Source organism: Notothenia coriiceps, unplaced genomic scaffold (genome assembly GCF_000735185.1).
Source record: "Notothenia coriiceps isolate Sejong01 unplaced genomic scaffold, NC01 NC01_scaffold00014671, whole genome shotgun sequence".
NCBI classification, from domain to species: Eukaryota; Metazoa; Chordata; class Actinopteri; order Perciformes; family Nototheniidae; genus Notothenia; species Notothenia coriiceps.
Window position 1 is genome coordinate 71,507 of NW_011347372.1, and position 13,741 is coordinate 85,247.

The 13,741-nt window shown below is 40.0% G+C and overlaps 1 protein-coding gene across 1 annotated transcript; it reads left to right on the forward strand.

Annotated features, from left to right (window-relative positions):
• Positions 1-4,173: 4,173 nt before the first annotated feature.
• LOC104948608 (dual specificity protein phosphatase 7-like) lies at positions 4,174-12,844 on the forward strand. Its single transcript, XM_010774812.1, has 3 exons — positions 4,174-5,071; positions 7,014-7,442; positions 9,625-12,844. Exons 1-3 carry the CDS (start codon positions 4,663-4,665, stop codon positions 9,939-9,941), a joined length of 1,155 nt encoding a protein of 384 aa, XP_010773114.1. The 5' UTR covers positions 4,174-4,662; the 3' UTR covers positions 9,942-12,844.
• Positions 12,845-13,741: the final 897 nt, after the last annotated feature.

Genomic DNA, 13,741 nt, shown 5'->3' on the forward strand with positions numbered 1-13,741 from the left:
AATGTTTAAATATCTGCTGAAGCTTGTATTAAGAACATTTTAATTTATTAAAAAAATGTTTTCTGGAGTCGTTCCACTGACAATGAATGGACGACTTGTTCATAATACTGGATACAACCCAGGGTGATTTTCCAGGGATATGGGGGGGATTTTCTGGTTCAGAAGGATCAGTTTAAATCTGTTCATGGGTAAGAAGGCCCAGAGATCAGATTCATCACCCATTCACAGTCTGAGTTGTACTATTTTTTAATCATAGATCAGCATGAAGGTGAACTGGAATTTGAATTATGTGTGTCCTTTCTTTGAAAAGACATATCAACTATGATGAAGACACTGCGGCTTTTGAGCGTATTTTACACTCTTAGCTTTTTTCTTTAAGGCCAAGTAGGCCAACCTACTTGTTGAAACATGGCGTGCAAAAGTAAACCAGCCAGTCATAGTGACTATGTCCATTTCTTTTAAACAGTCTATGGAGCCATTCCCACTGGAGAATGTAGGCGGTACTAAATTATACATTTTTTTTTTTTGCTAATTGTTCATACCAAATGAGTATACCAGGTAAACCAACATTAAAGGTGAGGTAGGTAATTTTGGAGAAACCAGCTCGAGTGCGCTAGAATTTGAAAACACACAGCCGGAAAAAATCTGCCACTTCCTTACAGAGCCCCTCCTCCAACACACACGAACGCGCACATGACCAATGAGGGCACGAGATAAGTTTGTGCACAGATGGAAGGCTGACAGGCAGGTAGGCCATCCAGTTACTTTAGCCGGGCCGGCTCAGATGATTGGTCGTGCTTTTTACAGCACTACGGCTTCCACAGATGACATTTTTTTATGGATTTTTTGTCAAAGCACTTCAGATATTCATTGCTATCGGGATGTTAAGAGCATTCCATGGAATATAACAAAAAGTGTATCTCGAGCCGGTTTCTCAAACTTACCTACCCCACCTTTAAGTAGATAGAGAGATTCAGTAAAGTGACAGGAAGAGCAGTTCAGGAGAATGAAACTACTTCTTCCTGGGGGGGAAAAAACTGCTAATATATTTTGTTTCTCTAAATACAAGTTTGACAACACCTCACCTTCAAAAAGAATATTCACATTCACTTTAATCAAGAGATTTAGCTTTGTCCTGATTTGTAAGGTTCTGCTTGGCTTTGGTGTAATATTTTGTGTAGCTCAGTTTCAATTCTGGGACTATGGGTCAGTGCGCTCATCTCAACAGCATGCTTCAGAAATTACATTACCATTCTGGAGTTTAGATTATAGAAGTAAACTCTCCTTCATCTGCCAGCAGCGGTTATTCCATCTCTGAAAGATGACTTCGATGTGTCGAGAAAAACCGATTCATGTTGCATATATTGCTGTTTCTGTTTGACTAGTTTTTTGTAGTATGAAAACAATAAAGACTTGACATATTGACACACTTCGGGTATTGTGAAACAGGAAATGTGTGCACATAGAAAGCTCCTGTTCTTTCCAAAATGGGAGATTAAAGGTTGTTGATGCATGTACGAGCAGGTTGACTCACAATGGGTCAAGCTGCTGATAAGTCTTTTGTTGTTCAGATAGAAGTGAATACATCTTAATCTTTATCTTTGTCATATTCAAGCTTTATTACGTAAAACATACTGCTCTGTAGCTCCATCAGTTATTAAAATATACCAATTAAAGACACGGAAAACGTATCATCTCAACAGCTTCTTACTATCGGCAATGTGGCGCGACTTGAACACAAGTGTTTTTCCTAAAATGAAATTATGTCACTTACTTCTGAGCAACGATAAGGATTTTGCAACATTTCAATTCAAATCTGGCGACAGATGGTTTTGTTGTTTTCTTATATCTCCATGAAACTTTTAGATTTACAACCCAATGGCCGATTCAGAGTTCAAACAAGGAGCCGCATCACAATTTTGACAATAATACAAAGATGTCGCTATCCAACCTAAACCAGCCATCAGAATATGACATGAAATTACCCAAAATACGTCCCGGGGGTGTTATGAGAACTGGATCCAGGAATAACAGATGGCACCCAATCATTTGAATGAAAATGTTCAAACTGATAAGTCGAAAAGAATTTGCTTCCAAAATAAAAAGCTGCAGATTTTGTTTTCCTCCCCCAACTCGCTCACTTACACTCTGCCATAGACTTTAAATAAAAAATGTACTTACAATTGTTTGTGACATACGTGATAAGCAAATATAATGTAGTTTTAGTTTTTAAGCCAAAACATGATTTTTGTCTTAAACAAGTATGTTTGTTACTAATGACTCAATAACATGTTTAAAACTAAAAACCATAACATGGGGATAGGTGTAATTTGGCCTTTTCTGCCCTATCCGAAGATTTACAATGTTAATGATAACCACTGATAAAAGCCATTTGATTAGCTCATAACATTTAAAAATGACTGAAATGCTGCAGAATAACGAGCTAATGCTACTACTAAAAAAGGGCATTGTTTAACTCAAAATCAGCATTTCAACTGGCCCTAATTGCCCAGATTGCCACCAAGGCCTTGTCTACATGTGCTTTCAAGACTTGAAGTTATCCCCCTGATGTCGACTCTGTTAGAGCTTCATCACGACTAAAGTTTTAGTCTTCAGTTATGTAGGTGTTAAAAATAAGTGATGATAGTTTTTGTTTACTATCGAAGAGAAGTTTGTAAACAAACACACAGAGTGGATACACAACCCTAAGAGAGCCTGTTGTTGTCCATGAAGGGAGTGGAAACACAAGAGCCCTGAAGAGAGTGTGTGTGTGTGTGTGTGTGTGTGTAAGGGGGGGGGGATAAAGAGCCATTGTCTGCAGCTGGTGCATCCCCCACCCCTCCTCTTTGCAGCTGTGAGGAAATCAAACGCTCCTCTTTTCCCCTCTGCCTCTGTCACAACCTGCTGATGCCTTATTAGGTCATTCATGGTGAAAGTCATGGTGATGACCCAGAGCAGCAGGTATACACTATAGAGCTGTTACAAAAATGTGAAATTCACAACCTAGAGGTATTTCAATAATTAATTAGGCTCCTTCAAGATAGTTCAACAAGTTGTTCAAATGTTTCCTATCTTCATGGAACTAGTTTTTTTCTCAAAGAGAGAAGACATATTGCTCTCAGAAATGAGTATAGTAGACAGACTACGATGTTGTCACTCAATAATTGCTGTTTAGTTTGAGGCCAGAGGCACATTTTTGTAATTGATTGTTAGGTGGATGTGTGAATGAATTATGGATGAGTGTATAAATGTTGTGAGTATCCCATGTGTGGAGATCAGTGGCAAATGAGTTAGTCCCTTCTAGTGCGTGAGGCCATTGATTGAGAGGTACACATGTGTCCCCCAGGTAATTAAAACCCTTTTGTGAGGCATGCATTAACTTTAATAAATGAACAAGTTGGTCATAAGAACCTTTTAGAGAAAGCATACTGCGAAGGAACCAGATGGATTTCTTTATTTATGGCCAATACAAAATAAAATGTTTTTTCTGTAATATACATATTTACAATATCAGACTTATACAGGCAAATATACAATCTTATTGTCCCAAATGTGAATAAGTTTAGACCATATTTAGCAAAGCCTTATAGAGTGAACACCCCTGAAAAAATTAAATAACAACGTTAAACTAATTTTCTGTCATTGTCAACACGTCGGTTTACTTTTTATTTATTTAATCATATTTTTTAAGAAAAATGAAATACAATAGTGTACTGTATCATACTGGAGTTTTCCCTTTTCTTTATCTTTTGCTTTTATTGAACATGTAATGGCAGATATTAAGGTTTATTACAACCATAACAATAACAATACAAACAGAAGTAAACGCCTTGTAATATTGGGGCCAAGGTTTACCAAACTGTATTTGTATTTTCATATTAACATTAAATTAAAATAATGAGAAGGGAAACAGTATTGGCCTGCAGTATTTTACATTGGTTTCACTTGCAACCAGCTTCTTCTGGGGTAAAAAAAACAACACTATACTCTTTTTCAACACATATGGGAGACATGTTGAGCTTATTACTGGAGGGGACATGTTAGAGTATGTCTAGTGCCTTGTTGTATGAACTATCAATGAATGGATATGAATGTCGTGATAACATTGTGAGCTTGTGTGAATGTTCAGCAGCTCTGCACCTTTAAATCTCTGCGCTCCTCCCTCAGCTCAGTGACACCCTGCAGAGCCTCTTTAACGCATCCAGTAGAAATGACAAACCAGAGGCGCTCCACGGGCCAGCATGTCAAATAATAACAATAATCATGGGCTTTAGACACAGCATCTCGTCTGAGACTCACACCCTCAGACAATAACTGAGCATCTTTGGGACGTTTTTTGAGGGTCTGTGGACGCCCTCGAAGTTGGAGTTGGGTCGCCAAATGGATGTCGGAATGAAACCTCCACTTATATCGGACTGAAACAAGGAGGGAAAGAAAACCTGCATGTTCAAGTTTCCTGCTCCAACCAGAGGGGCATCGCTGCGTGCGTGTTGGATGTGTGTGTGGAAGTGTGTGCTGGCTGCGTGTGTGTGCGCAGCGGCGGTGGTCTTGGTGGTGGCCGCGGGAAGGGAAGTTTAGCAGCGTGATTTGTCTTGTTTCCCTCTCTTCTGTTGCGTTGTTCTCCATGTCACACCAGGGGACAGGCGGATTAACGTTTCCCTGATGAGAATTAATCATCTGTGCAGAGGCTCTGTGATCGTGACTGTGATGATGATGTCGAGTAAGAGCGTGGAGTGGCTGCAGGAGGAGCTGGAGTCCGGGGCCAGCTCCCTGCTGCTGCTGGACTGCAGACCCCATGAGCTGTACGAGTCCTCGCACATAGAGTCGGCCATCAACCTGGCCATCCCGGGCCTCATGCTGCGGAGGCTGAAGAAGGGCAACCTCCCCATCCGCTCCATCATCCCCAACAACGAGGACAAGGAGAAATTTGTGAAGCGGTGCAAGACGGACGTGGTGGTTCTGTACGACGAGGCGACCCCGGAGCGGCAGGAGTCCGGGCTGGGAAGCTCCGTGCTGGGGCTGCTGCTGCAGAAACTGCGGGACGACGGGTGCAAGGCTTTCTACCTGGAGGGTAAGATTGGATGGCTTTACACGTGTCCCTTTGATCCATAAAAAACTCACAATGACTACAATAATTTCACTCCGATGTAATTAACTGAGATTCCCCTTATTACAGGAAAGCCTCAGCAGCTTATCTCACCAAATAGATAACTATTAGTGCTAGAATATAACACACAAGGTTAAGATTGATCTGATCCGGGATACTTTGTGTAGCCTAATGGATAGGCTACATGTGTCATGTTTTAAGCTGTTTCTGGATATGTGGCGTATCTGAAGCAAAACTATCAAGTCTGATTCAAGTCCAGATTCATATACTATTTTAGAAAATGTTATCATATCCCGTATTAAATATAACGTAATTGTAGATTTTTAAATAGCTTATAGGTATAGCTTGAAGTGTCGCAGTGTTTCGACACTTCAAATGAATCCAGATGTTATCATCTGTCTGACCGACTAAAGTTCGTGTCTCGTTCATTTTTAATAATGATGCAGGAAGAGTTATTCATCTGAGCATATTATCCAGAGATTATGATTTTATCACAGTGTAATAATAGATAGGCTGCAATGTGAAACACATCAGCTTCACTCTGCAGTGCGAAGTCATAATGAACTTTGACAAAACACTTCCTTCTTATTTCCGAGAGCCATTATACAACTATTATTTGGAAATAATCTGGCTAATCAATAGAAATATATAACGGGAGTATGTGTCTAAATATACAAAGCTATGTATGTCAAATATGTTTTCAATTAAATGCTGCAAAAATGGCCCGCCATGTTGTGCTCCTTTAGGAAAAGACTGGCGTTTTTTTTCATGAATGAACAGGGAAACGAGGAGACGACGACGCAATGTGAATAAAACTGCAGCACCAAATAAAAACATAGGATAGTCAGACATGATGAGGACGTCACGTGTATAAAATGTGGTAGCGTTAGGATCTACAGATAGATTTGATGTATTAATGATCAAAGCAGTGTTCCAGTAAAGTCACAATCCGAGCTGCCATTCACAAAAAGTCCACTGAGCTGAGTAGTGAGTGCTCGGTGTCCTGCTCAACCTCCCCAGGGCGCAGCTTTTCTCAATGGATCACATCTGTCCGGCATGTTTGCGAAGCCATGACGGCGAAAATATCATGTTATTAGTCTCATTCATATTTGATGTAGTCAAGCATAAAAACACGATATGGCAGATATTTTTGCATTGGTAATTATAAACCCATATCATAATATACATGTCATGTTTTAGAATATTTATAATGTAATGTGAGTAAATGAAAAATATGTGTAAATGATTTAATTTTGATGTCATTAAACCCCTTGGTTTATATATAACATATTATGTAATCTGAATATTAATCTACTGTGGTTAAATATGGTATGATAGATTGTTTCATTTTTGGAACTAACTGTTCTTTTTGTTTTCTGTTTGTTATTTACCATCACTGTGATTAATAACATGTTAAAAAAACATTTATTAATGGTCATAATGTATAAATGTAGCAATCATATTATTTTCTTTTTAATTAAAAGGTAAAATTACCATAATTCATGTTCACGATTCACCTCTTGTAAGATAAGATAAGATAAGATGGACCTTTATTTATCCCCCTGGGGAAATTCAGGCGTTTATAGCAGCAACAGGGTCAGAGTTAAAAACAGGATTCAAACAAGGTAAAAATAATGGAAAAGTGTAAATAATAATACAAAATGTTTTTAAAGTGATAAAGTAACTGTTGAAACAAGATATCACAGTAAAACGTAGAGCATTTGGAGGAACATGTTAAATATATCGTATCATGCAGACTTTACATTCAGCTGCCATTTTGTAGATGTTGTATTGCACAACCCTCCCTGCGCTCATGCACAGAGACATTTCTTATACCAGCATGTGAAGTGACTTTCTAGCCCTTTTCCTTATATTGACATTATTTGGCCTCTTCCTTGTCATTCAGGGGGCTTCAACAAGTTCCAGTCGGAGTACCCCGAGCACTGCGAGACCAATTTGGACTGCTCCTGTCCCAGCAGCTCCCCCCCAGCCTCCGTCCTCGGCCTCGGGGGTCTGCGCATCAGCTCCGACTGCTCTGATGGAGAGTCAGACCGCGAGCCGGGCAGCGCCACAGAGTCAGAGGGCAGCCCGCTCCCCAGCAACCAGACAGCGTTTCCCGTCCAGATTCTGCCGTACCTCTTCCTGGGCTGTGCCAAAGACTCCACCAACCTGGATGTGCTCAGCAAGTACAACATCAAGTACATCCTCAACGTGACGCCCAACCTGCCCAACATGTTCGAACATGAAGGCGACTTCAAGTACAAACAGATCCCCATCTCCGATCACTGGAGCCAGAACCTCTCTCAGTTTTTCCCCGAGGCCATTTCATTCATTGGTAAGTAAAGGCTTGCTCCTTCTGCTTGTTTTGTCCAAACAACTATCATACAGTACATTTTAGAATATGGAGCCAGCTGGCTGGATTTAAATGAATATCCTAACAATTGGCAGTTATTTTTCTATCTAGATGGATTAATCAGATAATACAAGTCAGAACATATTAAACATTGTTCATCCCAATCTCGCAAGGCCCAAGTCTTCTTCTTCAAATAGTTTTTTTTGTCTAACCAACAGTCCGAAACTAAAAGTATTTACTTTACTATCATAAACGTATGAAAAGCAGCAAAACTGTACCATTAAGAAATTAAAGCCAGTTAATTGGTATGCAAAACTTGTCAGCACTAGTTTGTTAAGTTTATCCTCCATTACTCTCTTTGCCTGTTGTGTTAAACAGAAATGGGAACTTGTCTTAAACACAGCTGGCCTGTATTTTTCTATTCCTAATTACATTTGACTGTAATAGCACAATAGTTTTGAAAAAATTGAGGAAATAGATTTTTGGAGCATTGAGTCATACTGAAGCCAGGAGAATTGTAGCCTCTTATCTCATCTCATTTCCAGTATTTCCCATCGTTAGTGTCACTCCCTCTGACTTAATTCCCAGAGAGTGAGTACATTCCCTCTCTGATGGGTATATGAGAACCAGGGTCTCTGTTTTGGTCTTAGATTGTCCAGACTCTGATATTTCTCTTTTTCTTTTAAAGCTAATGTTTCAGTAGGTGGGAGGAAGTGTGACATATGCCAGAGCCAGAGGTCTTGGCAGATTCGGGTCATGGGTCTGATGTTACATGTTAAATGTTGCTGTCTGACTGGCTGTAATGGGCATCAGGTCTTTAAGTACCAGCAGGGTAATTATGGGTAAAGGAAAGAAGTTCCAGAAGTGACCTTACACTTTACTACTGTGGACTGCAGATTCATTAAATATCTGAAATGATTGTGCATAACGTATAGAGAAGAAGGAACTTGATGTTTCCCGGCAATGGGCAATTCTTGCGTTATGATGCATTTACAGCACAAGAAAAGGGATGTAATGCTGCTCACATCTGCACAATGTGAGGATCTGCTCAGCACAGACTAAGCACTGGTTTCTTATTTGACTTCTGAGTCCTGTATAGTTGTAGGAAGTGAGCACACATCACATATACATTTAATTTGACGTCCGCTTGGCAGCCTGAGCTCGTGAGCCAACTGACCCAAATCCCACAACAAGAGAGTCAGGCAGGGAGAGTGAGGAGAGGCAGAGAGAGATAAAGGAGAGGAAGAAAGGAAAGAAGCACTTAACTCTGTGGCTCTAATGGCCTGTAGTGATGCAAGTGCAAGGGTTTGAAACTGATAGAAGGTGGATGGATGTAGCCTGTTAATAATGTAGGATGTTTTCCTTATTCAGGTTTTTCTACAGACTGAGAGCTAGAAAGCAGAATGAAACATGACTTTCTGCTGTCATTAAGAAAGGTCATTGTGGATTCAAATCACAATAATGGAACATTTTAGATATTTTTTGACTAACTTGAAGCCAGCACAGTTTTCTGGATTGTTGCCTTCAGTGGAGTGTTGAAGGGAGAATATAATGTTAGATATTGTTCTATAAATGTCTATTGTACAAGCGATTCTTATTGAGTTGTAATTCAATAATAGGAAAATATGTTTGTTTTTTTGAGGAACATATATATATTATACACACAATGGAACACAGTCAATTGCTTTCAGATGCCCGAAACTTTTAATCCATGCATATTTTTCTATAACATTGTATAGTCATGACTAAATAAGCCACAATTCAATATAATGAAATAAAATAATTGTGTGTGTTGGCCACCGTGGCCGTCACGTTTTTACAACTGAGCCCTGCCAACAGCACACCTCAAAAAGAAATACAGACAATTATATCGTGTGAAACCTAAACTCCTCTAAATTTGGCAGAACATTATGTGTTTATATAAGATCCCATTGTATTTAGAGTAATAAGCTAATTGAGGATTTTTAAAATAGGTTTGACAATTTTTTTTATGTGATTCTATAAATGTGGCTCATTGTTTGTTAGGAGAAATACATCTTTATTCACATCGCCACAGCAGAGATTGAACAGAGAATATTGTCATAATTTAAAGGCTAATAAACATAAGAAAATATACAGTAGGTTTTTACATCAATCTAATCCTCTCTCATGCTTTCCTGTGCAGACGAGGCTCGCTCGAAGAAGTGCGGCATCCTGGTGCACTGTCTGGCGGGGATCAGCCGCTCGGTGACCGTCACGGTGGCCTACCTGATGCAGAAGCTCAACCTGTCGCTCAACGACGCGTACGACTTTGTGAAGCGGAAAAAGTCGAACATTTCCCCAAACTTCAACTTCATGGGCCAGCTGCTGGACTTTGAGCGGACGCTGGGCCTCAACAGTCCCTGTGACAACCACTCCACCTCCCCGACGCACGAGCAGCTCTTTTTCACCACCCCAACCAATCACAATGTGTTTCAACTGGACACGCTGGAGTCCACATGAGGATCAGACGAGGGGGGAACTGTCCCTTTCTTCGACAGGTTAAAGGTGGTGTTGTTACCATGGTAACAAGCGGCTGCACTGGAGGGAGCAGCCAGTTTGAATTAATGTTTTAGCCTCCGAGGGCTTGTTGTCTGCAAGCCTGGCCACGGAGCAGCGTCTGAGGGGCAGGAGAGGTCACAGGTGGCACGTTAAAAAGGAGATAGGGTGCTTTTTGACCCGGAGAGATAACTGACAGCTGGGTTAAGGATGGCATCCTCCTCAGGAGATGATTGAAATTGAGGGAGGAAGAGCTACGATCAACTTGTCTTGTCACAAAGAACCGAGGAGCACTTAACTGACTGAGAAACTGAGCGAAGGACGCGGCAGGACAGACAGCTTCATACAAAGACTTATGAGACAACAAACATCCACTCTGTCTTTCTGTCTCGGCTCTCGAGTCGAGCTGACTGGTGCCAAGTGGAGAATCTGGGATTATCTTGTAGGAAATCTCACTCTACTGAATGTGGAGTTTTACAAACCAAGGAATTAACACACACACACACCTAAACAAAGTATGTATGTTTGTACTGTATGTATGGTAACGTACATAAATGTATGGGCAGTCCTTAACAAATTCTTTATGCATTTTTGTATATTTTTGTGTACATCTACGCACAAATCTATACCTTATATAAATATATATACATATAGAAATCTTACCTATCCAATCCAGATGGCTTAGGAGATTGTAAAACTAAAGAAGGGGAGTGGGTGTGAAGATGCCAGCAAAGAGGAACGTTGAGGTGATATTCCGAGTTGTCTTTTTTTCTTTTTCAAGTTTTCCTTCTCTTATAGTTTGTTATGACCTAATGCAGTTTGCACAGTGGTGAAGCCATTGACTTGTTGGCACTTGAAGCCGGTGCTGAAAGCCGGCAGATAAAGAGACATTCAGAGAGGAGAGGCCAGTCCCAGGCTGCGACATGTCCCGACAGCTGCACAGAGGACGAGGTTCAGGGGTCAGAGGGTTGGGTTAGGGGCAAAGACGGGCATTGGGTAGGATGAGGGCATGTAGGGTGGGCGTGGGTAAAGACACTGTAAGTTCCCTGTTCCTACTTTGTTTCCCCGTATGACTTTTCATCCAGTTGCCTTACAAGACGTTGTTTCCACCAACTGTTTTGACTAATAAGGCTGTTTCATTTCAGTTAGAAACTAAACTCCTGAACTTCCTGTTATTTCATCACAACATATTGTCTGACTAGTAAATGTTGCCAAACTGGTTTCTCACAACTCTGACGTCTATGAAGGATTCATAGTTAACATTTCTAAAGAACTTTTTGGGCAGCTTATCTTAGCAAACCTTTGTCGAAGGAAGTGAGTCAGCCCTCTCGTATTACTCCTCTTTTCCTGGGAGGAAGTTGTCCTATCTTTTTTAGGATGTTGGTACGGGTTCACTAAGTTTAAGACCCTGTCTCTGTGTTGGGATTATGGTGTTGTGGATTGGGACTGGCCTCAGCTACAGACTGCACTTATATACTTCAATAGCTTCACGTCCCTTAACTGCATTGGAGAAAACAGAAGAAAGTTATTTTCGTCAAAAAACGGTTTGTCTGAGTTGATTCACCCTTAAGCCTTGGGTAAATGAAAGAAATATTAAAGCCACATTGATATAAATATATATATTCTAGAGCTAATAGTAAACAGATCTACATTATTTTGTATACCTGAGCATGCTGTGGTACTGTATGCTCTCTAACAGTTTACGTAGCCACGGGTTGGATGTTGCTTTACAAGACGGGACGATGAATGATGAGGACCGTTTTTTTAAACTGCTGTTGCTGCTGAACACAGCGGTAAACAGCAGCGGGTTAAAGAGTTTTCTCAGATCCTGTCCACATCAGAAGCACCTTAACAAGAAAGACACCAAACATTTGAGCAAACGCTGCAGCACTTAGACCTATGGAAATTGCTGCGGGTACATTGGGCGTCATACAAGAATATCTTTGTATATTCTTAAACCTAAATCATTCCATAGAGTATAGGTTTAAAAATTGCTTTATAAGGCAACCTGGTTTGCTTTTTATGGGAATGTTTTATTCACAAAAAAAATCAACGTAACACATTACATTAGACTAAGCAGTAGTCTTATACTGTAAATGCATTTGGGAAACAATAGAAATAGGACACGGTTGTCTTTGTGGTCTATTGTAAAGCAGGAACGATTAGATATGAAATCAGATGCTAAAAAACATCATGATACTGTCATCACAGCTTCTTTTAGTTTTGAGGAAGTTTCATTCAACTAAAGGTCCTCCTCTGGTCTGTTGGTCTGAGACAGACATGTAGTTGGTTGAAACATAGCTAATAAAACTAAAAGGAGAATGTGACAATTTCTTGCATAGCGCCCACGGTTATAGCAAACTACAGGTTTGGTTAAAGAGCGAGGATGTGGACGGGCTCTAAACTGAGACAAAGAACTGGGTTACAGAGGGGACAGCAGTTGAATCTGAACAGGGTTGGTTTGAGCTGGCCTTATATAATCTTTCTAACTTGTTTCTAATGCTGACTGTTAAATACTTTGTATCTCAGTTTAAAAAAACATTGTGTACAAAGAAAAATGAAACGTTTGTTCATCTATTATTCGAATCAGAACATAGTAAAAAAGACAGAGAGCTGTCTTTTTTTTACCAGAACGGGTCACACAAGGTTTATTACTCTGCAATATATCAAAACAACTTTTTGCAGTATTTTGTAGATCCAAAACCGCAACATTTTTTAAATCTTCTTCTTTTGTACTATATCTATTCTATTATACAAGATCCAGCTCTATATGGCTTGTGGACTGAAGTTACATTTCACCTGGGGTGTCCAAAATGTAGGGCCCACGTGCCCATTCCCAACCTCAAAGAGGCCCTCGCTAACACACACACACACACACACACACACACACACAGACGAGCGATGCTTTACACGGCCAGAGCTGTGGTTCAGCATGGCAGTTACGTTTCACAATAGACAATTACAACACATACAGTATTTACAAGGTCTTTTTCCGTCTTGTTTTTGATAAATGTGCTCTATGCTATTCCTGTGGCCTTTAAATATGAATATATATCTAAGTATATATATGTTATGAATTTATATGCAAAAGTTCCTGTCCTATGATAGCGTAAGAGATAAAAACAAGACTTCCATGCTTGAATGGCCTCCCCTCGCCTGAAGTCATTTCCCATTTACAATAAGAAACACAACTTGATCCCTTACACCCTAGGTTTGAAATATATTTCAGTACGGAGCTTTTCTATTTAAAATGGTGGATTTCAAGCTGCTTTCTTCTGTTTTTTGTTTGTGTCTTTATAACAATGAAAGAGAAATCAAGTCTTTTCTCTGTTTGTAAATTTGCCAGATCACAGGAACGGCCGTTTCTGTGTCCTTAAACTTGTAGCTACATCTCAGTAAGAATGTGCTTGGGAGGGAAAGACGAGAGTGAGCGATAGAGGAAGAGAAGTGGTGGCGCTAAATACAAAGTGAAAGAAGAAGTGAATGAAACAAAAAACGTTACCTCAGTGAGGGATTTTTCAGGGATTTTTTTGACAATGCATCTTGCAACGTGTTACAGCTTCAAACACAAGCTGTTTTGTATTGTGCTGTAAACAGTTTTTAAAATAGATGCAATCTGTCTGTGTTTTAAAACAAAGGGGCATGTTGATCGGGGCAGTTTCACCTTTCTGTCTACTGAAGGAAGTACAATTGACCCTATGTAATGTACAGTATATGGAAACAACTCAAGACATGTTTATACCGCAAATAAATATTGAAATATT